Here is a 22,600-nt window from a genome sequence, read left to right as displayed (position 1 = left end):
CTAACCATGGCCAGTATCTGATGCTTCAAGGGAAAATGGAAAAGAAGCCTTGAAGCATGGGGTGAATACAGTAGAATACCATCCAAGAAATAAGCATTAAAAATTGAAGAGGCAGAAGAATGAATAAGGGAAGGAAACCTAATCTGGAAAAGGCTGCCATAGATACCTGGCCTGACCTCCTTTATTTGCACACACGCAACCAAGGGAAATCATTGCAATGTAAATTGAAACACATCCTTGCCACAGAAACTTACCTCCAGTGCCCTGGGATACTGGATACCTGCTTTCTCAGTGAAGACTTGCTCCGATGCTTGATCTACCTCTGGTGCCAGGACTGTCACCCTAGAACCGCTTACTCTAGCTTCAACCTGGGCCTGAAAAGGTGCTTGCACAGGTTACATTTTTGGTGTAATTGGGCCCTTGAAAGCATGCTACAGCCATGCCATGACACATGTGCATGGCTACAGAGCACTTTTTAAATGGCTGATCATGTGAAAAATTAACCCTTCTCAAGTGAGGTATTAGAGGAAGGTGCTCTGCTTTAGAGTGCCTTAGGGCAGTGGTTCTCAACTATTGTTGTATCAGGACCCATTTGTAAACATTGATAGCCAGTCCCGACCCAGTGCCCCTCACTCCTGACCCACTGCCTCCCACCCCAAGGCCACAGCCCCCGTGTGTGTTGGCCAGGGTGTGGATGTGTGTGGGGCATGGGAGGCCCCAAGCAGCCCCTTGCGAGACTGGAGATCTGACAGCCTGCAAGGTAAAAGTCCTGGTTTCCCACATTTTTCTTCTTTAAAGGAGAATCTATTTTTAAAGTTTGTTCACAACCCTTTCAAGTATTCTGGGTCACAACCAATGGGTTGAGAAACACTGCCTTAGGGAACCTTTGGGCAGGGGGCTGGACTCGATGATCTCCCGAGGTCCCTTCCAGCCTTAATGTCTATGAAACTTGTGTTCCCTAGGGTTAATTTTTCATGTGTTGTGGACTGGGCTGCCCTTGGGGCTGTCAGCTGGGAGGGAGAGGGAGCAGCAGTGAGCTTCTGGCTGGGGTATTGTAGGGAGCCAGGTCAGGCCTGTGAGGCAAGGGGCTGTATTCCCCACCCCACTTCCAGTTGAGGCTGGGCAAAGCAGAGAGGTAGGAAAGGAGCAGCATGAGCTGCCAGCTTGCCTGGCCTGAGCTGGAAGGCAGGGTAGAACCCAGCCCCCTCACCTTGTGGGTCCAGCTCCCCCCAATACCTGAGCTAATGCAGCTGAGGGGGATCTGCGGGGGGGGCTCCATTCCAAGCCCCACCCCCAGCTCCAGCCAGGCAGCAAACCCCACCTGGCAGCATCAGTGGGCAGGGGACAGGGATGGGGATAGGGATGGTTCAGCAGCCTTCTTGGAGGCTTCTGGAGCACCCCCACCACTAGCCAGGGCTGGTGCAGGCAGGCTGCAGCTCCCCCTCCCCCTGCCCCAACCCAACAGGTGAACATCTGTTGGGTTGGGGGAGCTCCTTCCCTTTCAGCACATCAGAACCTGGAAGCCTCATATCGCATATCTTATTTTCTCTTTGAGAACATCCTTACCCTGACATACTGTCCCCTCCATAAAATTTATCAAGCTCTGTCCTGAAGCAGTTCAGATTCTTTACTCCTCCTGTTTAATCTGGAAGACAAATCCAGGGCTTCACTTCCCTAATGGTTAGAAACCTTCTTCTAATTTCCAGTCTAAATGTCTTCATGTACCCATTTGAACTTCTACAGGTATTTTCTTTTAACTTGAATATCTTATCGCTTTCTCTGACATTCATACTTCAGATATGGAGAAATCAACCTTCATTCTGCTAAGCAAAAAAAGCCAAACTTATCAGTCACCTCTGCTAAGGTATATTCCCTATTCCCCTTACCCTAGGAGTTGTTTCCTGCAACTGCTTCAGTTTAATTCTTCTTCCTTAACTATCAGGGAGTAGACCTATACACAACATTCTAAATGGATCTTGCCCCAATGCCTTTTGTAATGGTACTAGTACCTCCCACGTTCTATTAAAAAATACCTAATATCTCTTAGTATCGCATTAGCCTTTTTCATGGCCAAATTTTGCTGCTTACTCCTGGCCATCCTGTGATCAGTCAACGCAGTAAGGTCTCGCACTTCCTCTGCTGTTTCCAATCTATAAATCTTCAAATTGTAGTAGGAGTGTTGTTGTATCCATGATGGTCTAGGAAACGTTTGAGAGGCAAGTATTTTTTGTGATATCTTTTATTGGACTAACTGTGGACTAACCAATACCAAGAATGTGTACTATATTTTAGAGAGATGTTGGACAAACTTTTGGGTTGAGGTGCACCGATACGTTGGTCCCATATTGTATTGGCACTGATAAAAGGAAAATTGACGTTGTCCACAATTGGCTTTTTTGGCTGATGTGGCTGATAATGTCACTGATAAATGCCAAAATACATGTGCGTACCCACAGCACAGCACGCAGGCAGCCAGGAGTGCAGCCTGGCAGCGTGGGCAGCGGCCTCCGGTTGGTGAGGCTGTTGTGGGGGAAGGAGGGGACAGACTGAGGCCCCAGCGGTGAGGGAGGGAGTTGGGCTGGGGCAGGGAAAGGTGCTGTCCAGCAGGGTCAGGGGATGGGACAGAACCATGGCTCATCCAGGGGGTGCAGGGAAGGGAAGGGTGGTTCCCACCACTGCACACACTCCAGGGGGTATGGGATGGGGTGTACCCCCTGGATCTGCGCATGGGGTGAGTGCGGGCTGCAACTGCAGGCTGTGGCCAGGGATGGTGCCGGGCTTTTCCTGGTGGGGGAGCTGGGCCAGGCTGTGCAAGGGGTGGGCGGCAGTGACAGCACTGGGAGGGGGGCTATGGGGTAGGCTACAGCCACCCCAAAATTTGCTATAGCCCCCTGTCCCAGCACCACTGCTGCCCACCCTGTGCACAGCCTGGCCCAGCTGCCCCCCTCACCAGGAAGAGGCCGACTCCACCCCCGGCCCAAGCCCACAGGGGCAACCTACCTTCACCCCATACCCAGATCCAGGGGGCACACCCCTTGCCCCTCTCTGTGCTTCTCTGGACAAGCCGTGGCTCTGCCCCGCCCCCCACCCTGGCTCTGCAGTGCCAGCCCCAGTGCTAGCTCCACTCCCTCCCTCACCGCAGGGGCTTTGGTCTGCCTCCCCCCGCCCCACTTTCCTCGCCCCTTCCACCACAACAGACTTACCAGCCAGACGCTGCTCTTCATGCTGCTGAACCACGTATCGGCAATCAGATTGGTATTGGCTGATATGGCTCGATAAAAATCGGCCATCAGTTTCAGCCCCGAAAAATCTCTGTTGGTACACCCCTACTTTTGGGCATCAAGTACCTGAAGAAGGGCACTTGGGGCCCAAGACCTTTTCTAACAGCTCTCCAAGATATAGTATACATTCTTGGTATTGGTTCTTAAGCTCAGGATTCTGCTCTTTATACAATTACATTTCACATCATATCTATTGATCTACTTCTGTAATAAATTTGTTCCAGTGATAACAGAGGTGGAGCAGCTCAGGACAATAGCAGAACAACAGAGACAGCAAAGCTGTTTACTGAATAAAACATTAAAAGGCATTCTAAAAAATACTTGTATTAAACCTGTATATTAAGTAATGTACTTGATCTGAATCAGGAGTATTTTTTTAAAACTACTGTTTTCCTTGTTATAGACCTGCATTTTGCGATGATGGCCACAGAAAAGAAATTCTTCTGTGTTTGTTTACTGGTGCACTGTCATTCCCGGTGACTGACAATTGAAATGCACTGTAACATCACACCTCTTGTAGTCATCCGCTCATCATGACAAGAAGCTTTTGAAATTAAAATAACACTTCTTGTAACTGTCTAGCCACATATTTTTTAAGTAATTCATTGTACAGTTTGACTTTTTTCCTCCCACACGCATTAAGAAAAAGCAGAGTTTGAGAGAGAATATTAATCTATGATTTTACAATATCCTTTGTGTTCATCTTTCAGTTTCTTTTATCGTTTTTTGAATAGTTTTTTATATAAATTTGAATGAATTTGAACAACCCAGCTAAAGGAGCACCTCATTCTGATACCCTGGGTTACACCTGGTGTTATTTTACTCCATCAGTTGTTCCACTTATGTCAATGGGACACTCACTGACCAAACTGTTGTCATCACGAGCACGTGTGGTAGAATCTGGCTGACAATTTTATTGAATTCCATGAAATTGCTTGAGTAAATGGTAACGAATGTCTGTAAGTGCTGCAAAATCAACCCCATGGTTTCTTTCCTAATCTCAATTTACTGTACATCTTTGTGTATGTGTCTTATAGATGTGCTTGGTATTGAAACGATGAAGCTAAAAGGTTAGCAAAATCTTGTTAGATGATTTAAGCAATCTCAGGAGGGTAAAGCATTGATTTTTTTGGAGTGTAAATCATCAATAAATTCCTCATGTGTGAAATAGGAAAGGCAGCTCAAGGTCAATTTCCAGTAAATTCATTCTGAGTTCAGATAAGCAATTTGATAGCACCTGGATAAGTACACTAATTGTTTGATGGACGGCTGTGGCTTGAAAAACCAGATAGAACTATCTTACAAGATCGACTTGGGCCCCTGGCACATGTTACAGTTATGATATGATTAATATATAGTAACTGTGCTACATATTTGGCTGATTTATGGCTCCATAAAATGGCAAACCTGCTTTGCCTTTCCTGCCTTCCCCTGCAGCTCCCACACATGCAGCTGTGCTGTCCCGGGGCTTGGCCAGCAATCAGCTGATTGTCAGACCCAGCACCAACAACGCCTGGTTCTCAAACTGAGCCTGAGACTGGCAAAATCAATGCAGGACATTTGCTAAGGAAGTCAGCTGGGGTCTTGAACTGACCTGGGGCTGTCAGTGCTTGTTTCAACAATCTGATTGTCAGACCCATCCTCAGCAGCCCAGGGTTTCAAACCCACCTGGAAGTCAGAGTTAGTCCAACAATCTGCTGATTGTTAGCCCTGGCCCCAGCAGCCCTGGGACCTGGAGAGGGCTGGGCAGTTCTGGGTCCAGGACAAAGCCATCCCCAACTTGATCTGCAGGATTGGGCTGGGAGCAGCACAGGAGTGGTGCACATCTGACACAGCACATCTGGCATGGCGGGAGGTACGGTGTTTGGAATGCAGTATGAAATTCCTCCATTGTTTCAATATCTGCCAGGGGCCTTGATTTGGGATTTTAACTGTCGTTGTTTTTTAAATAAAGAGATTTAGCATCTTAGCAAATGTACTTGCATTGTAACAGTGCAGTCCAGCATCCCATACATAATTAGAATACGCTTTAATTATAGCCCCATGAGTTTTTGAGGAATGAAACAGTAGGTAGAGTAATGTTGTTTGGAAGCCATGGGCATAACTGCCCATGGGCATCACTTTAAAGCAGAACATTCTTGTGACTTCTTGAGAATTATAATTTTAAAGAGTGGTACGACTTTGCTGAACGCATATGTATTTCATAATGCAGAACTTGGAGCAGGGGTGGAAAAAAAATATAGCCTGAAGGCCAGATCCAGCCCACAGAGGCACTTCGTGCAGCTTATAGTGGTTTCCTTTGGTCCAGCCTGGCTCAGGCACCATCCAGCCTGTGGTGTGTCCCACCACACCCAGGCACACAGCTGGGCTGGGGTGGTTCCATGGCTGGACTCCATTTCTAGGCAGCCCAGGTGGTGGTGGCTCCTTCCAGTTGCTGCTGCCACTGGCCCCAACCCCATAGAGACTGGTGGGGACCTAAGTTCACAGCCCCAGCTCCAGCCCCAGCCCTAGCCTTGGCCCACCCTGCATCTATTCCAGACTTGCTCCAGCTGGAGAGGACCAGCTCTGGACCAGCCAGGACCAATGTATGCAGCCCTGACCCTAGTCCCCAACACCTGCTCTAGATCCAGCTGCCCATAATAAGCAGCGATGGCTGGGCGCTATTGGCAGTGGTGGGGAGGAGCCGCTTGCTGTGCAGGCTCTGGGCTGTTGTGGAGGTGGGGGGTGCTGACTGGCCTATGGCAGCTTCCCAGAACAGCCTCTGTGGCCCATGGGCCCAAATAATTGCCTGCCCCAACTCAGGAAGGGACCTCATGGGTCATCTAATCCAATTCCTTGTACAGATCCAGGATTCCTTATTCCCAAAACATCCAGATAGATGCTTATCCATCCAAGGTTATAATTAGATAATTCCACAGCACACATTTTTCTGAGTGGTGCTGCCATACTGTGCCCATAAATACTGCTTTAGTTAAGGGGTTGGCAAGCTATAATATCTAACTTCTCTCTTTAACAGGTTTGGCATGTCTGCAATACTTTGCTCTTGGATGAAGCTTGATACTCTTTAAGGCATTTGTTACAGAGCAGTTTTAAAAAATAAATTAAGTTATAGGTGCCCATAAAGTGAACAGTTGGCTTTTAAATGTACTTTTTGTGGTTGTGTTAATCAAAAAACAGCATCTTTGTTAGGATTCTAATTATAGAGTGTTTTGTTATTCCTCAGGATACAAAGGCTTTGTATAAATAACAGCACTGAATTTTTGTAGGCAACTGTTATTATATATTAAGCTCTTTTTGTTTTTGTTTTTGTTTTTTAAATTAAAGCACTAAAGTGCAGTAGATTTGATGAATAAGTCAAAACAAACCTAGTTTACATTTTCCTATTGACTGTTCATCAGAGTTTCCAGAAGAGGCTAGGAGAAAGAACAGGTAAGATAGATAAAGAGGAACCAGTAGAGGAGTATGGGATATGCCAAGAAACAAAGGGAAAAAAGATTAAAACACAGAAAGTGCAGAACAGGCCGGGTTATGTGTGTGCACAGTGCGCATTTCTACACATGCATCTGCTGTGCAGTAACTTACTGCACAGTACATGGCTTTTTATACCAGTGTCTACACATGCAGGCAGTACTGTGTGTGGGCTGACTTGGGATGCAAGTTAGTCCCAAGTCAGTCCACACAAACAGGGTTACTGCAAGGGAAGGCATCTACATGTGCCTTACAGTGCAGTAACTACTGGGGCATAAATTCGGACTTATGCCGATTTGGGCATAAATTTGCATTATGCAGGTAGAAAATTTCTGCCCAATTCGGCATAAGTTGCCCTAGTTACTGTGCAATAATACTATGCATGTAGACACCCCCACTGACTTTATAGTTTGACTTAAGTGATAGCATAGGCCTGCCCTAAGGAAAATATATTTGACTTGGAAAAACAGCTTTTGCCTGAAGTGTCCAATTTACTCTGACTCCTCTGAGTCTGATGTAGTAATTACTTACAGGTGCTTAAAAATCAGTCATTAAGCAAGGACCCATTTGTTTCTTTACGTGCCAACTGTTTAAAACATTTAAAAAATAAGCTGTATGTATTAACATAATGATAGGATGGCAGAATGTGGTGGAAGATTATTAGATCACCAAAACAAGCAAATAACATGTGTTTTAAAAAGAAATAAAATGTTAAATGCAGACAGGGAAGGTCATTTAAAAAAAAGGCCTGTGATGATAGACTAATACATTTTCTGTATGTGAAACCAGTATTTGGACATGCAAATATAGGTTTTTAGTCATTCTGATGCATATATAATGCAGAATGTGCTGGTGCAGTTTTAGGGGCCAATTTGATAATTCAGCTCTGCATGTTTCTTGGGTACATCATGTGTTTTTGAAAGAGAGGTTGATGTCAGTATAGCAAATAACAGGCATTTTAAAAATTCAGTGATGGAACTACATGTTAAGGCTGCTATTTTATTGATTCTGGAGAGATTCCTTTTTTTCCTTTTTTTTTTTTTTTTAAAACATATTCCAGTAGCTACTCTTTAATTATAACTTTAAAAAACAACTAACTGTAAATGAAAATTAAGCCATCATAAAATACATTTTAAGATTATGTTTTGTAACTTAAAGTCTCAAGTACAAAGAAAGAAGGTTAGGTAGGTGAGAAATGTAAATCAAATTCAGATTGTGTTTATGTGGAAATTCACTGGTCTCTGAGGAGATAAGTCCTCTAAATTGGAAGAGAGTTCAGCACTGGAAAGCATCCCTAGCCTCACCTTCACCAGATGGCAGGCAAGGGCCAACACTACCCAAGAGCTGTAACAGTGGTCTTGAAAGAGGTAAGTTAGGCTCTTAAGGAAGGAAATATAAATTATTGAGCCCTTTACTAGTCGAATGTAAGAGTAGAATTATCAAGTTGTTGCCTATCCTCTGCTAACAATTAAACACACTAAGCAATGTAATTCTCACAGGAAGACAAATTGCTCCACCATTTTTATACCAGTGTGATCTCCTCCAGCTTGCTCACCGCACAGTTTAGATTTAGGCTAATAAATGGACTTGGAAGAGGACAGAGGATGGTAAGAAAAAGAGTTTCATAGTTTCATAATTAGTAGTGTCGGAAGGGAGCTGAGCAGATCGAATCCGACCCCCTGCCATGGCAGGAAAGAGTACTGGGGTAAAACGACCCCAGCAAGGTGTTCAGCTAGCCTTGTCTTAGACCCCCAGGGTAGGAGCCAGCACCACTTCTCTTGGAAGTTGGTTCTAGATCCTAGCCATCCTAATTGAATGGCTTTGCCTGATCCTTGCTGTTACTGGATGCATCTACATGTGCATATGAGTCGAGATCAGTTTACTTGCAAGTAAACTACTTGCAAGTAAATGTTCCCAGGCAGGAAGACATGCAGAGATTTGGCAGCAAATTTGTTGTTCTTAGCAACAAACTGGTGCCACTTCCTGTGTCTCTGAAGTGGGCCCCTGCTGCCACTGTGGGGAGCATGAGGCTTTTGTTGCAACTGCCAGCAGCCATCTTGAAAAGGCAGGCCCACTCTCTGCTCCCTGGCCAGCTACTTTCTTGGCCAGAAACAGTGTGCACAGCTCAGGGGCAGCATTCAGCAGATCTCTCCCCACTGCCTCTACCTTCCCACACCATGGTTGCTCCAGCCCCTCCCCTGGCAACCATGACCAGTGTCGTGGGCTCCTTATAGTTTCTAGGGTCGGAAGGGACCTGAACAGATCATCAAGTCTGACCCCCTGCCCTGGGCAGGAATGAGTGCTGGGGTCATAACACATCAGCCAGATATCTATCCAGCCTCTTCTTGAAGACCCCCAAGGTAGAAGAGAGCACCACCTCCCTCGGGAGCCCATTCCAGAGCCTGGCAGCCCTAACCATAAAGTAATGCTTTGTGATATCTAGCCTGAACCTGCTCTCAATCAATTTGTGGATATTATTCCTTGTTATCCCAGGTGGTGCCTGGGGGAACAGAGCCTCACCCATTTTCCGCTAGTCCCCCTTGGTGAGTTTATAGATGGCCATAAGATCCCCTCTCACTGTTCTCTTGTGCAGGCTGCATAGATAGGCCCTTTAGTCTATCTTTGTAGGGCCTGGCCTGTTGCCCCCGACCATGTGAGTGGCCTTCCTCTGGACCCTCTCAAGGTTAGCCACATCCCTCTTGAAGCGTGGTGCCCAGAAGTAGACACAGTACTCCAACTGTGACCTGACCAGTGCCGCACAAGAGGGGAAGGATCACCTCTCTGGACCTGCTTGTGATGTCTCAGTAGGTGCACGACAAGGTGCAGTTAGCCTTACTGACTGCTTCCTCGCATTGGTGGCTCATATCCATCCTGGAGTCAACAGTGATCCCTTTCAGCCACTGTGTTGTTGGGAAGGGTGTTCCCCAGCCTATAGGTATGCTGCAGGTTCCTTCTTCCTAGATGCAGCACCTTGCACTCGTCTGTGTTGAAGTAAGTTCTATTCTCATCCACCTCTGTAACCTGTCTAGATCTAGTTGGATTCTGTCCCTCCCCTCCAGTGTGCCCACTTCTCCCCACATCTGTGTCATCAGCAAATTTGGACAGCATGCTTTCCACGCCCACCTCCAAGTCACTGATAAAGATGTTGAATAGCACAGGCCTGAGGACCGAGCCCTGAGACTCCACTGCCCACATCCCTCCAAGTCAAAAATGACCTGTCCATTACCACTCTCTGGGTGCGACCATCAAGCCAATTTGCCACCCATCTGACGGTGTAGACATCAGTGCCACAGTTGCCTACTTTTTTATGAGAATGGGGTGAGAAACAGTGTCAAAGACCTTCTTGAAGTCCAGGTAGACGATATCCACCTCATCACCTACATCCAAGGACTCTGACCTGGTCGTAAAAGGAAACAAGGTTAGTCAGGCAGGATCTGCCTGCAATGCACCTGTGTTGGTTGCCCCTTAGCATTACTTCCCATGCTGGACCCCTGCAGATGTGCTCCTTGATAATTTTCTCAAAGGTCTTCCCAAGGCCCAAGGTGAGACTGACTGGCCTATAGTTACCCAGGTCCTCCTTTCTCCCATTCTTGTAAATGGGGACCACATTGTTCCTTTTCCAGTCATCTGGGACCTGGCCCAAGCTCCATGAGTGTCCATACAGCCATGCCTGGGGTCCTGCTATGTCCTCTACCAATTCCCTCAGTACCCTCATATGAAGAGCATCCAGACCTGCTGATTTAAACTTGTCCAGCCCCTCCAAGAGTTCCTTAACTACATCATTCCTGACCCTAGGGATGGTGTCGTGTCCCCTGAGCCTGTCCATAATCCTAGTGGAGGAATTGTCTCAGTCCCTGCTCAGAAATATGGAGGCAAAGAACTCATTAAAGAGATCAGCTTTTTCCTTTGCTGCAATCACCAGATTGCCAAGCCTATTTTGTAGGGGCCCCACATTACCTGGTGCTTTCTTCTTACTCCCTATGTATTTGAAAAAGGACTTTTTGTTATCCTTAATTCTGGTCGCCAGCCCTAGTTCTGCCTTAGCCTTCCTAACTATCCCCCCGCAATTGTGAGCAACGGAGGTGTAATCCTTCTTGGTGATTGCCCCACCAATTAATTACCTTCTGGCCATTGTGCTGACCCTGCTGGCCCGCTGTGCTGACTGCCAGCTGGACTACAACCATCTGTGGCCTCCTGGCTCCCCGACTTATAGCGACTGCCTGCCTGGCCGCAATATTCCATTCCAGGGTGACCGTTGCTGCGCAGCTGCTGCCCAGACCACATCCAGATGGACAGACCCTGGCAGGGATGCCAACAATGAGCTGATGGACACTACTTTTGGGTCTGCCCTCATCCTTTTCAGCCACCAACTCCACCATCTCTGGGCCTGCGAGGCCAGCCAGGACTGGTATCTGCACATCATACAGCAGACATGGAACAATGACGAGTAGCTGGAGGCATTCTGGATGACCATGGGCCACCTTCTAGGAGCTCCTGGAGCAGTTCTGGCTACACCTGGAGTGGCAGGACACCACCATTTAGCCACCCCTCCCTGCAGCTACCCAGCTAGCTTTCACCCTGCTCAAGCTGGCCATGCCTGCTAGTCTCTGCTATGTGGGCCGTCTCTTTGGGGTAGGCAAGACCACTGCTGGGGAGGTCATTTTGGACATGTTGGGGCACATGGTGTTCTGGGTGCATGACCCCCTGGCAGTGGTGGCAGGGTTCAATGCCCTGGGATTCCCTCAGAGCATAGGGACTCTGGACAGGACACACATTCCTGTCACTTGCCTACCCCATGGTGACCACCCCTTTATAGCTGGAGGGGCTTTCACCCTGTTGTGCTCCATTGACCACTGGGGCACCTTCACAAACATGAATGCTGCCCCACTCAGGCCCTGAGTGAACCACACATCCATCCCCAGGAACTAGGGCACCACATGTAACAGGCATTGGCTGACCATCTCCTGCACTCCCCACTGTAGCTCTCCTGGAGGCAGGTTCTGGGGCAGGGTCTCCTGGCTAGTGGAAGCAGTGCTGGACCTCCACCCAGGCCTATGGGGGGGCTTGTGCTGGGCAGCAGGTGGCTGCCAGGGGGTAGGCAGGGCTATGGTTGGAGGCTAGGTAGCAGGTGGCACAAAGGTGACTGTGTCCAGCCCTCAGTGGTCATTGTCCATAGCATGTGCTGCCCTACTGAGGACTGAGGTCTTTTCTTGCATGTCCTCCACCTGCTCACACTCCAGGGCCAGATGCTGTGCTCAGAAATCCCGTCTGCCCAGTCCCATGCCTGCTTATGCCGGTCCTGTATGTCCTCACAGGCCACATTCTCCACCTGTCATGTCCTCCTCCTGCCAGACCTGTGTATCCACAAGATGGTCCTCCAATGCCATCACCAGCTGGTTCAGGAGAAGCAATCCTGGTGCAATGCTGGGTAGTCCTCCTACAGAGCTGGTGCATCTACAGGGCCCCGGCTGTGGGTGGTGGAGACTCTGAGCTCACATCCCAGCTGCCAACTGCAGCCTCTCCCCTGCGTGCTGCTGCAGGGCCTGCAGAGCCAGGAGAAAGAAGTAGTTTGTGAGAGTTTGCAATATTTCTGAGCTAAGATGCTCTGTACCAAGGGCTGTGCACTGCCCAGATTCAGATTGGAGGTCTGGCATGCACAGGTGCCCAGGGACTGTGGTAAGTTGACTGGCCAGGCCTGGACCCAAGCGGTTGCTGGTGGAACCCTCTTTCCCTGCTTGCTCCTCAGGGGAAGGTGGGCTGCTGGGTGCTGGCCACAGGCAGCCTGCCTTCCCTGCCCCGTTCCCAGGGTAAGGTAGGCCAGCCTCTTGGCAACTACCAAGAGTTCCAGACCTGCTGCTCACTTCTCCTCCTGCAGGAGAGCTGCTCCTTTGTGCTCCCACCAAGCTTTTGGTACCTGGGCTTGTGGGGCATGGGGCTCCTGGATGACTGGGATAAGGAGCTGCCTGTACCCCTGCCCTCCCCACGGGGGGCTGCTTTGGGGAGGTGCCTCAGGACCAGCACCCCTAACCTCAGTGCCGGCAAGCATGCCCCTGTTGAACATGTCACAGGCACTGTGTGAGGAGCTGTTTGCATGGACTAAGTGGTACCTGATTCACTATGCTCTACTGCTGCTGATTGCCGTGATGCCCCAGCAACTGGCACAGGACCCTGAGCTTCAGCAGTGCAGGGGACAAGCCTGGGCTGCCCTACAACCTCTCCTGCCACCTGGAGGGCTATCTGTGTCTGTGCTACATGTCCTTGCCCCCTGCAGTCACAGAGGACATCATGGCATTGACACTTTCCTCAGCATCCATTGATGCATTCCTTGGCATGTGCCTGCCTAGCTTCTCAGTAAATTTTTGCACTGTCTTTCACCTCTCTGCATGCTGTGGGTGGGGTGGGGGGCGAGGGGCCAGGGGAATGCAGCTGTGTTAGGTGTGGAGGGGTGGCAGGGGCCGGGGTGGGGAAGGCCCTCCCTCCCCCCGCCAGTGTGGGCCTTACCACATGGCTGGGGCTGGTGTAGCCAGTGGCTCCACTCATTCCCAGTTGGTGGTGATGGCATACAGCTCCAGGCAGACTGTTTGGATGGCATGCCTTGGTGTGCAGGTGCGCGTGCAGGCAGGCCCCCACCCCCCCCCGGGGAGAAGCTGGCATTGCTGGCAGCTGGCGGTGACATGGCTGGCTATACTTCATGGCTGGGGCTGAGGATGCAGAGTTGTCAGGCAAGGCACTGGCCTGGGCTCCCAAAGTTGCTGATTGAGGCTATAGGTGGGGAGCTTGGTGGGACGGGCTGCTGGCACCCTGAGAGGACCCTCCCCTGGTGATGTATCACCATGGATGCCAGGGCAGGTGCTCGGGCAGGCTGCCCATGATGCTGTACATGGCATGGCTGAGGCCTGGGTCCCAGTGCACAAGGATTTCTGTCAATCACTGCATAAAGGGCATGGACTTGTTAGCACTCCCCGACCAGTGATTGTGGTTGCTGATGGTGACCCACTGTGACACTGCCATGCTGACTGGCCATGCCTATGCTCCTGCATCTGGTCTGACAGCCCCTCATACACATGGGTGTTGGAATGCCCGCCTCGCATAAATTGGGACTGGACTTCTGCCTCACTCCACAGTGCCAGTTTCCTCATGCAACCAGCTGGGACCACGGGTGGTGGGCGCTGGCATTGGTGATGCCAAGGTGAGCCTCCACTAAGCTGTCCCTGTGTTGCTGGGCCTGGGCAGTAGCCTGCAGCACCCAGCCCAGGGACATGGCATGGGACTTGCAGCTGTGCGGTCAGGCAATGCTCCACATCACCTGCAGGCTCCAGACAGGCTGCTGGGGGTTCGTTGCAGGCAACTGGAGCTAGCCCCAGTGGCCAGGAGTTGCCTTCAGCTGGGTCTGGGTTGGCCAGGAGCCTGCAGCAGGCTGTAGGCCTGGACAGCATGGGCCTAGCAGCCACATGGCACTGCGGTGCCAGGTAGCAGCACAAGGTGTAGGCAGGCTGGTACAGCTAGACCGCGGCCTGCCCAGGGGGACGCAGGGACCTGGAGTGGCCTCAGATGCCTGCGTTTGTCCCAGGGCTTGAAATGGCTGAAGGTTTTTAAGGGCCTGGGGCTGCCATAGAATTGGCCCAGCCCTGGAGTAGGAGAGGCTTCCAGGCTCAGAGCCCTGGGGCCAGCCTCAGGCTAACCCTTTAGTAGCAGGGCTGACCGGGAGCAAATTTGCTCCCAGTTGGTGTCTACATGTGGTACCGTGCAGTTACTACTCGTGAGTAAATTTGCTACTTGCATTTACAGGTAGCAAATTTACTCATGAGTAGCATCATTTACAGTGCAGTAAGCATATGCACATGTAAACACATGCAGTTACTGAATAGTAAAATATACTACTGTGCAGTAAAGTGCCTTGTGTAGACTCACTCGCTGAGAGCAACTTCTATAATGGGTGGGGAGGAGGGAATGTTCAAGGATTTTTTCTTTGGTGGGTTCCATATGAGTGAGAGAATCTATTAATTCCTGCTTCTGCAAAACCAGATCCTGCACATGCTTATTTTGATGTAGTGTGAGCCCCTTTCAGTCAGACTGCTACTTATAGTGTGTAAAGGATGTAAGTAGCTAGTATAAGTTTGTATCACTGAGGTGAAGGGAGAAGAAATGTTGAAGAAAAATTTTAATGTAAATAATTGACGTTAGTAATCCATAAGATTGACTATGCTCAAACAACCATCATTCCTTCTGTTATCCTCTTTGTTTCTCTGCTAGCTACCTGTCATTCACATCTCTCGTTGTTTACTGGACTTGCCTACATTTCCATTTCTATAATTAAAAACTACTGTGAAGTCACATTTATATATAAATGGGATGCTGTAAATGATTGTAGTATATTGGGTTAATTCATAGTTGTGGTATTTGATGGTACTCAGAACAAGTATAAACATTTGGAAAAGGTTTTTTCAGTTTTTTTACTTCCAAAAGAAATGAGGAACTAGTCTGGAAAATCTTGGAAACCATGAAGAGAAGCAAAGTATATAATATAACATTAACCCTAAGATTATTCTTTGAGATAATGGATCATAAACTGATTAGACTGGAGAAGCTTTCTAAGAATTGACAAGCTGGTTCTCTGTTTATGCAGGTGAATTGCTGCCTCAAAGATTTACTGATTTATTTGAGCCAACAGGACTGTGGCTTTTTGCCATGTTTCCCGCAGAGACCAGTGCTGGTTTATTTAATACCGTTTATTTAAGAAAAACGATTATTGAATTTAATAGCTTTTACTGCATACTTCATTTTTAATAGAATGATTGAAGCTTCTTTCAACAGATTAGATTGTATGTTTGTTCTGAAGTGCAGATAGTAGGAAGACTTTTTCTGCAGTGGTACAAAGGAAATGATTATACTTGATGACACAAATGAAAAATACCATTCTAGATTGCCAGAAAAATATATTTAATAGTTGTATTTAGAGGATTATGTCTGACAAATAATTAAACCTTCCTTTCCCTTTCTAGTTAGTGGCATCTATCGTTTTTATCAGCTTTGGAGTGGTGGCAGCTTTCTGTTGTGCAATAGTTGATGGAGTATTTGCAGCACGACATATAGTAAGTATGGTCTTTTCAGTATTTTTCTGTTGTTGGTCTCTTTGGAATGCTTTTGCCATTTTCATAACTAGGTAGCCCATTTTTGTTTGAGAAAATATATATGTTGACCATCGTACAATTGCTATTGGCACAAAACCAATAGGAGACACCATCAATGCCAATATTTAGTGATGGTGCAAGCAATATATTCATATCTCTGTGAGTTCCAAATACGGAGGAGAAATTAAATGATGAAATGATAAGGATTCTCTAACTAGTGCCTGCTTACTAATGTTGAGGACATTTCAGGTTTCACCAAGCTTTATTCAATTTTCCAGATCTCAAGATGCACCTAAAATCCATTCATAGCAAGTCAGGGTTTGCCCTGTTCCAGATTTCATGGTGCTAGTATCCACAAAGCTGTTGAACAGCACCAAGGCTTCAAGATCATTTAACAAAGGGGTGGGGTACTGCAACAGAAGAAAGTGAATTGATTTGATGGAGAGGAAGACAGAGAGACTGAAAAGTCTTGATTAGGATCAGAGGGAACTGAAGTGATACCTACAAGTGATGAACAGCCAAAAGCTGACCATCTTCCAGCTGCTAAATGTTCCCACAGTGAGCTGTGGGGAAAGGCAGGAAAGGCTGCCGGGGATGGGGGTTCCCAGGTTTCCAGCAGGGGGAGGCCCTCAACTCCCCTGCTCACTTAACTTTGGATCTCTGCTTCCCCCTTCAGCCCACTTTTGTCATTGGGGTGCTACACATGCCAATTATAGCGCCATACAAATAAACCACAGACATTCCACATTTTGTGGAGTATCTTTGTGGCTGGTTTACCATTTCATGGCACCATAAAGCAGCTGTATGTGTAGCACTGTTACTATTTATCGTAATTAATTAACCATAGTACTTGCACCATACATGTAACATGTGCCAGGGACCTAAGAAACAGAATGTGTAAAGTCATGGCTTTTAGCATGTCCATAATGTATTAAATAATTAATAATGTATAATAAACTCATTTTTGATAATACATTAATTACTACAAAATGTTAGAGGCCCATGCATCTTCTCATTTATACCACTTAAGTGGTGGCAGAGCTCTTTGCCCTCAGTAACATTTCATCTGATTTTACATTGATGAAACCACATGAAAAATTGAGCCATATATAATTTGGAGCCCGAAACTATTAGGCCATTTGTTTTAGTGTCACTGAAAGGGACCTTTAAATCAAATGTCAATTTCAAAAGAGTATGTGTGTTGTACAAAGAATGAGACATCTAGTGGCATGGTACAGTGAGTTTTGCAGTGCAAACTAGAGGAAAATTGGAAATACCCCCTTTTTGTGCTACCATAATCAACAAATTGAACCCTGTCATTAGAATCAGGACACTTGTTTTTCTTCTCCCACTAATATTATTCCCATAGCATGACCAGACCCTAGGGTTGGCCATGATACTCCCAGGTGGCCAAGCAACTCCTGTCAAACTCCAGCTCCTTGGAGTACACTCCTGTCATGCTGCTGTCCAATCGCAGCGCAAGGGACCAGAACGGCGGGGCTGGAAGGGCCGATTAGCTCTCTATGGGACGGTTAACGTGAGTCCAGCTCACGTTGCCCACAAAGACTGGCGGTGAGGTGATAGTCACGGAGATGGAGAGTAGTTGAAGGTAGAGGTTTATTTACTCACAGTGAGTGTTGAGGAGAGAAACAAGATGCAGAGAAGTAGACTGTTAATCATGTCGGGCCGGCAATGAAGAGGCATTTGGCGGTTGCTAATCGCAAACAGGAGCAGAAGCTAGGTGATCAGGCTAGCGTCCTTTGTGATAATCAAAGCGGGTGATGAATGACCTCGCTTGGGTGCGGCTGTGTGCTCCCTTATATCACTCAGGTGACGCGCTCAACGGTGAGCTGGCTGTTTTCACCTATTACCTCTCAGGGTTCTGTGTCCCGGCCTTATTTGGCGTTGCAACCTATGTTGGTGATGCTCTGATAATGAAAGTAGTGGTATGGCAGCGTTTGTTTTACCCTTTTGTGATGGTTGCGAGGAAGAAGGGCGGGGTTGGCCATCTTGGTGCCTCACGCATCGATGCCACCATTATGGTATGCATGTGACAACTCCCTTTTCTACCTTGCCTGCCACCCTTTGATGTATTTTGTAATACTTAGAGAGGCTGCCTCAGGGTCCCAAAGCAAGCTCAGTCCTTCTGCTATCTTTTGCCCTGTGTGCCTAGCTAGCATCTGTTGCACCCCTCTGGTGCTAAATAATAGTCCTTCTGACCTTATCTATGCTTTAGGACATAGGTCACTTTAGAGGCAATAATTGTGGCCTCTGTCTACCCCTATAGCCATGCCCATGCCTTGTAGAGGTAACTCAGTGGGACTGCCCCAGCCCTACCACAAGACTTATCCCCCTGATGCCTCAAACCATTCTTGGGGCTTCAGCCTTCCCAGCACTGGCCTCCTTTCTCTGGCTGTGCTCCCTCATCCGAAGTCCACTGCCTCAGACCTCAGCTTCAGGGCCCCAGGCCTGGTATCTCTTGGCACCAGACTGCCTTCCTTGCTCTAGGCACTGGTTTTATATGCCTCTAAGCACTGCCCCTTCTGGTCAGGTGGCTTCTTAGCCACCCACAGGTATTTCCATTTAGCTTAATGGCCAACCCACCCTCTGCTGTAGCCCCATACAGCAAATATAGGCCACTGCACTTTCCACTTAGGGAGCCTCTGGCTCTCTATTACAATTCCCTATAATGCTGGTTTGTCACTGTATCACTGGTGGTTCTTGATGTATATTGGTGTAAGCCAGTAATGTTAAACATGGCCCCATGGATCAGATGTGGCCTGCAGAGTTGCTCCATCCAGCCCAGTAACCTACCAGTGGGCATGGGGCCCCAGTGGACATGGCTGCAGTAGGGAGACAAGCAAGGAATGTGGCTACAGTCCGCAATTGTCCTTGTGTTGCTTGCGTGCCTGTACCATGAGGAAATACCTGCCTAGCCTGCTGCTGCTTGCTCCACCACCTCAACAGTAGCTGTCACCATCGTTGCAATGTCTTCTGCCACCAGCCTGTGCCCTAGGCTGGGTCTGGTTTGCAAGGATCCCTAAGGTCCAGATCTAGCCTGGGCCAGAAGGTGAGTTTGATACAGCCCAGGCCACAATGTGAGTATAACATCTGAGTGCACTGTGTATGCAAAATCTTAAATGCAGAGACTAATAATAACCCTGTAAAGTTTCTAGGCATTTTCCTATTTGTTTGTCACTCTCTTGCCTTTAAACTACATGTATGTACAACTTGTACAATTACTTCAGAAACTGCATTGCTTTCTTATCTAAATCCAACAGTAGTATCATATGAGTATGTAAGTATACTCTTACATGTGACAAAAAAAATCTCTTGCATAAGTCTCACAGTTTATTTGCATCTGCTGTTTATCAGAATATAAATATCTGTGTGCCTTTTTACATCCTGGCATGCCCTTGTACAGCTGCAGGGCTGTGGAGCTGGGGTTCAGAGAACTTTTACCATATTTTACCCATATATTCCTTACTGGTGAGAGGAGTAATTAACACATTAAATTTTTCCTTACAGGCTAAGGCCAAGAGAATTCAGATGCAAATATGCTCCTAACTAAAATTTTGGCCACTATCATTTGGGAATAACTTACAGAGTTTGGGTCAAACTGTCCTCTGAGGGCAAAATCCTGGCAACTCAGAGGGACTGCTGTGGCATTGTTCTCTCTTTTCCCTATAAAAACATGTCCAGGAATTGTTGGATTGGGAGGGAGTTGGGCTGTGGTGCCACCTCGGTCTTGAAGAGGGGCCTGTTTCTGATAAAGGAGCCTTTCACAAAATTCTTTCCAACATGGAAGACCACCAGAAAGGCAGTGCAAGGGCATACGTCTTCCTTGACCACCTTAGAGGTCTTCTGGGTAGACATTCTGAATCTCTTTTCCATTCTGTAGATGGACTTCAAGGCAAGGAACAGTCTTTTCTTCCCACAATGAAATCCTACAATGACCTGTAAGCCCCATAAAGAGACACTTACCGTTTCCAGTTACCTCTGCAGGACTGTGCTGGTGAATGTCACAGCATTAAAAAAAAAACAAAAAACCACCAACCAAACACTTTAAATGATCCACAATGATGAAAAAATTTAGTATGAGAGCTTGAGGAGGGAGGAAAGGCAGAACTGAGATGATAGAGGAGCCTGGCTCAGAAAGGATGAGAAAATAGTGGGGCTCCAACAAATGCAACATAATCTTTCCTGTTTATTCAAACTGAGAATTATTTCCTTTTTGTGTTTCATTCCTGACTTCATTCAAGTTGGAAGAGGTAGAAACAAGACAAATCAAAGCATTATAAATCTTTGCCAGTATGTGCCTGCATCTAAATATACAGGATATTTCTTTTTGCCCATTTTCTCTTGCTTTTATAAAGCTGTGAGATAAATAAAGAATTTGCTGTGCTTTTTGCTTTTTAAAAAGGACATAAAATTGACAAAATTCTGCCTAGAAAGGGAGATATATCAGAAAAGATGTATTTAAATTATTTAAGACTCACTTAAAAACACTTTGCCTAATAGAAAGCTCTGCAGCAAAGCACTTATAAAATGAAAGACACTAAAATAAAAGTAGCTTGATTTAAAGTAGTACTCATGCATTTGAGAAATAATAATGCAGATGTAATTCACTGTATAAGGTTCATTTCATCATTAGGCCATTCAACTGCACTTTTCACGTTTTTAAAAAAAAGGAGCCAGAATCAAGTGAAACAAATCAAAGCTAGGAATGAGGTACAGTTATGTTATGTCAGACAAGATATGGAAATGATAAAATCTATTATCTGCAAATCATGTTTTCTTGAGGCAGCTTGTTACCTAGTGGCAGACTGGAGCCCTGACTGGACAAACAGATGTACTAGGCAGGCCACCAAATCTCCTCCCCCCATTGGCAGAGGAGCTCTTCTTACTCAGTTAATGGAGACTAGAAACAGTCAGTGAGGCTTGCCCATCCTAAGACCTGGGAGAGATCTGTTCCCTAACTGACAACCCTGCCCCTCTCCAAAAGACACGTTCTCACCTGAGACACTACTTCAATCCTAGAACCTAGAATAACTGCCCATATTTTTGCTGCTAGCAGGCCCTACGCAAAACCCGTTTGCCTCTTGGTAAAGCCTACAATTGCTGGACTACAGTGAACTTTGGTAGAACTGAAGGAAAACATTGTCTTTCCAAGACTGTTAGGGCAAAGTCAGATGAATGTTTAAGTTGGAAGTGATGCACACTAACAAGATCAAAGCTCAGATGCATGTTTGCCTTCAGATTCTTTTGAGACATTGAACTAAACTATGCTGTAGTTTTTTGTCAGGATTAAAGACTGGTAGTTTGCTGGTGGAAATTGAGCAGGTGTGCTAACAATTACCTGTTCTTAAATACTGGGATCCAGCAAACTGCAGTCAGAAAGAGCTAGCGGTGATTACATTTTTAGAAGCAGTGAATTTAATGATTGAAATAATCAAGCAGTCAGCCCCATGGCCAGGGTATAAGTTTTAGGGAAAATCATGTAGCAAGTCTCACATATAGACCCAGTGACAGCATGTCTCAGATATCACTGTAAGCAAACTTTGGGAAGGAATCAGGAAGGGAGATCATATGCAGTGGGCAGATGGTAGGAAGTTCTTTGCAGCTTATGTATACAGTATGAACAGCAATGTGGAGGAAGGTGCTGTTGGCCTTTTAGTCATGTTATGTACCTTTTGAAGTGCAAGAATTGAAGGATTTCATGCCATTATCTAAAATGGCAGGGCAATTTCAAACATTTTTTCCTTGGGTTTTCTCACACCCTCTACAAAAGCTGAAGCTAAAATCTTGGCAAGGCCATGTCATTTGGTCAGTTTCATAAGGATCACTGTATTTGTGCATAACAATGTGACTTCAGTTTCCTCAGTTATCAAGCCAGCACCTTTCATAAGCGTTAAGTTTTTATCCACAAACCTTCCACATTTAAAGTCAGGCTGTGTAAATCCTTTAAAGAAACCACTTGAAATGTATGAGTAAATGGTGTTGGCCTTTCATTTAATGGAAAAACAATAACGTTATTTTGTTTCTAATATAACTTGTTACCTTGGCAACTGGTAATAGAAAACTTAAATCAAGTAATAAGTAATTTCTAACCCCAATTGAGTTAGCAAGCTCTTTTGGAGGGGAGCCCTAAATGCATTTTACTTTCTCTTACTGACATACGATGCAAAATTATAGCTAATTACTTTTAATTTCATTTCCATCCTGTATGACTCATTGATATAATAGCATGGCATGGTGTATACCATAGGATGTTTTTAATGGAGCCAGCACTAATCATTGCTAATTGAAACCTAATACTAGCTCACTTCCAGTGTTTATCTGTTGAATGCCTAATTTCTAGACAAGCTTTTTCCTTTTTTGATGCACTGAAGTTTGTAGCTACTTTTTTAATGCTTTAGAAGAAAAAACAGAATACAGGAACATTTTGCTGAAGAACTTGTTAATATTGAAGTGCAAGAAATTAAAGTACACTGAAATTTGAACCTGGTGCTCTATGTATCAAAAGTGCTAGGTACTAGTACTACATCTCACATCTTATAATTCATTGGAAAACATAAGGCTTTTTCCCAACTCAAACTGGACAGTATGCCCAAAACTTAACGATTAACTAGAGAAAAACTTGGCTAGAGATATGGCAGATTCTCCATCACTTGACATTAAAGCAATTAAAGATAGTCTCCCTCAAAGGTATGCTGTTGC

General features: G+C 46.5%; 1 protein-coding gene across 2 annotated transcripts in view; it reads left to right on the top strand.

Annotated features, from left to right (window-relative positions):
- The window catches only part of TMEM255B (transmembrane protein 255B), a 147,982-nt gene that overhangs the window by 50,623 nt on the left and 74,759 nt on the right, over positions 1–22,600 (top strand). For both annotated transcript variants that reach the window (XM_090031686.1, XM_090031685.1), the window contains exon 4: positions 15,752–15,841. In XM_090031686.1, the coding sequence (XP_089887812.1) occupies positions 15,752–15,841 (90 nt within the window). The remainder of the gene's footprint in view (positions 1–15,751; positions 15,842–22,600) is intronic.

The sequence above is a fragment of the Crocodylus siamensis genome, chromosome 1, assembly GCF_052110815.1.
Source record: "Crocodylus siamensis isolate JL-2025a chromosome 1, ASM5211081v1, whole genome shotgun sequence".
In the NCBI taxonomy this organism is placed as follows: domain Eukaryota; kingdom Metazoa; phylum Chordata; order Crocodylia; family Crocodylidae; genus Crocodylus; species Crocodylus siamensis.
The sequence above is the reverse complement of the archived record's forward strand: the minus strand, read 5'-3'. Positions and strand labels throughout refer to the sequence as shown.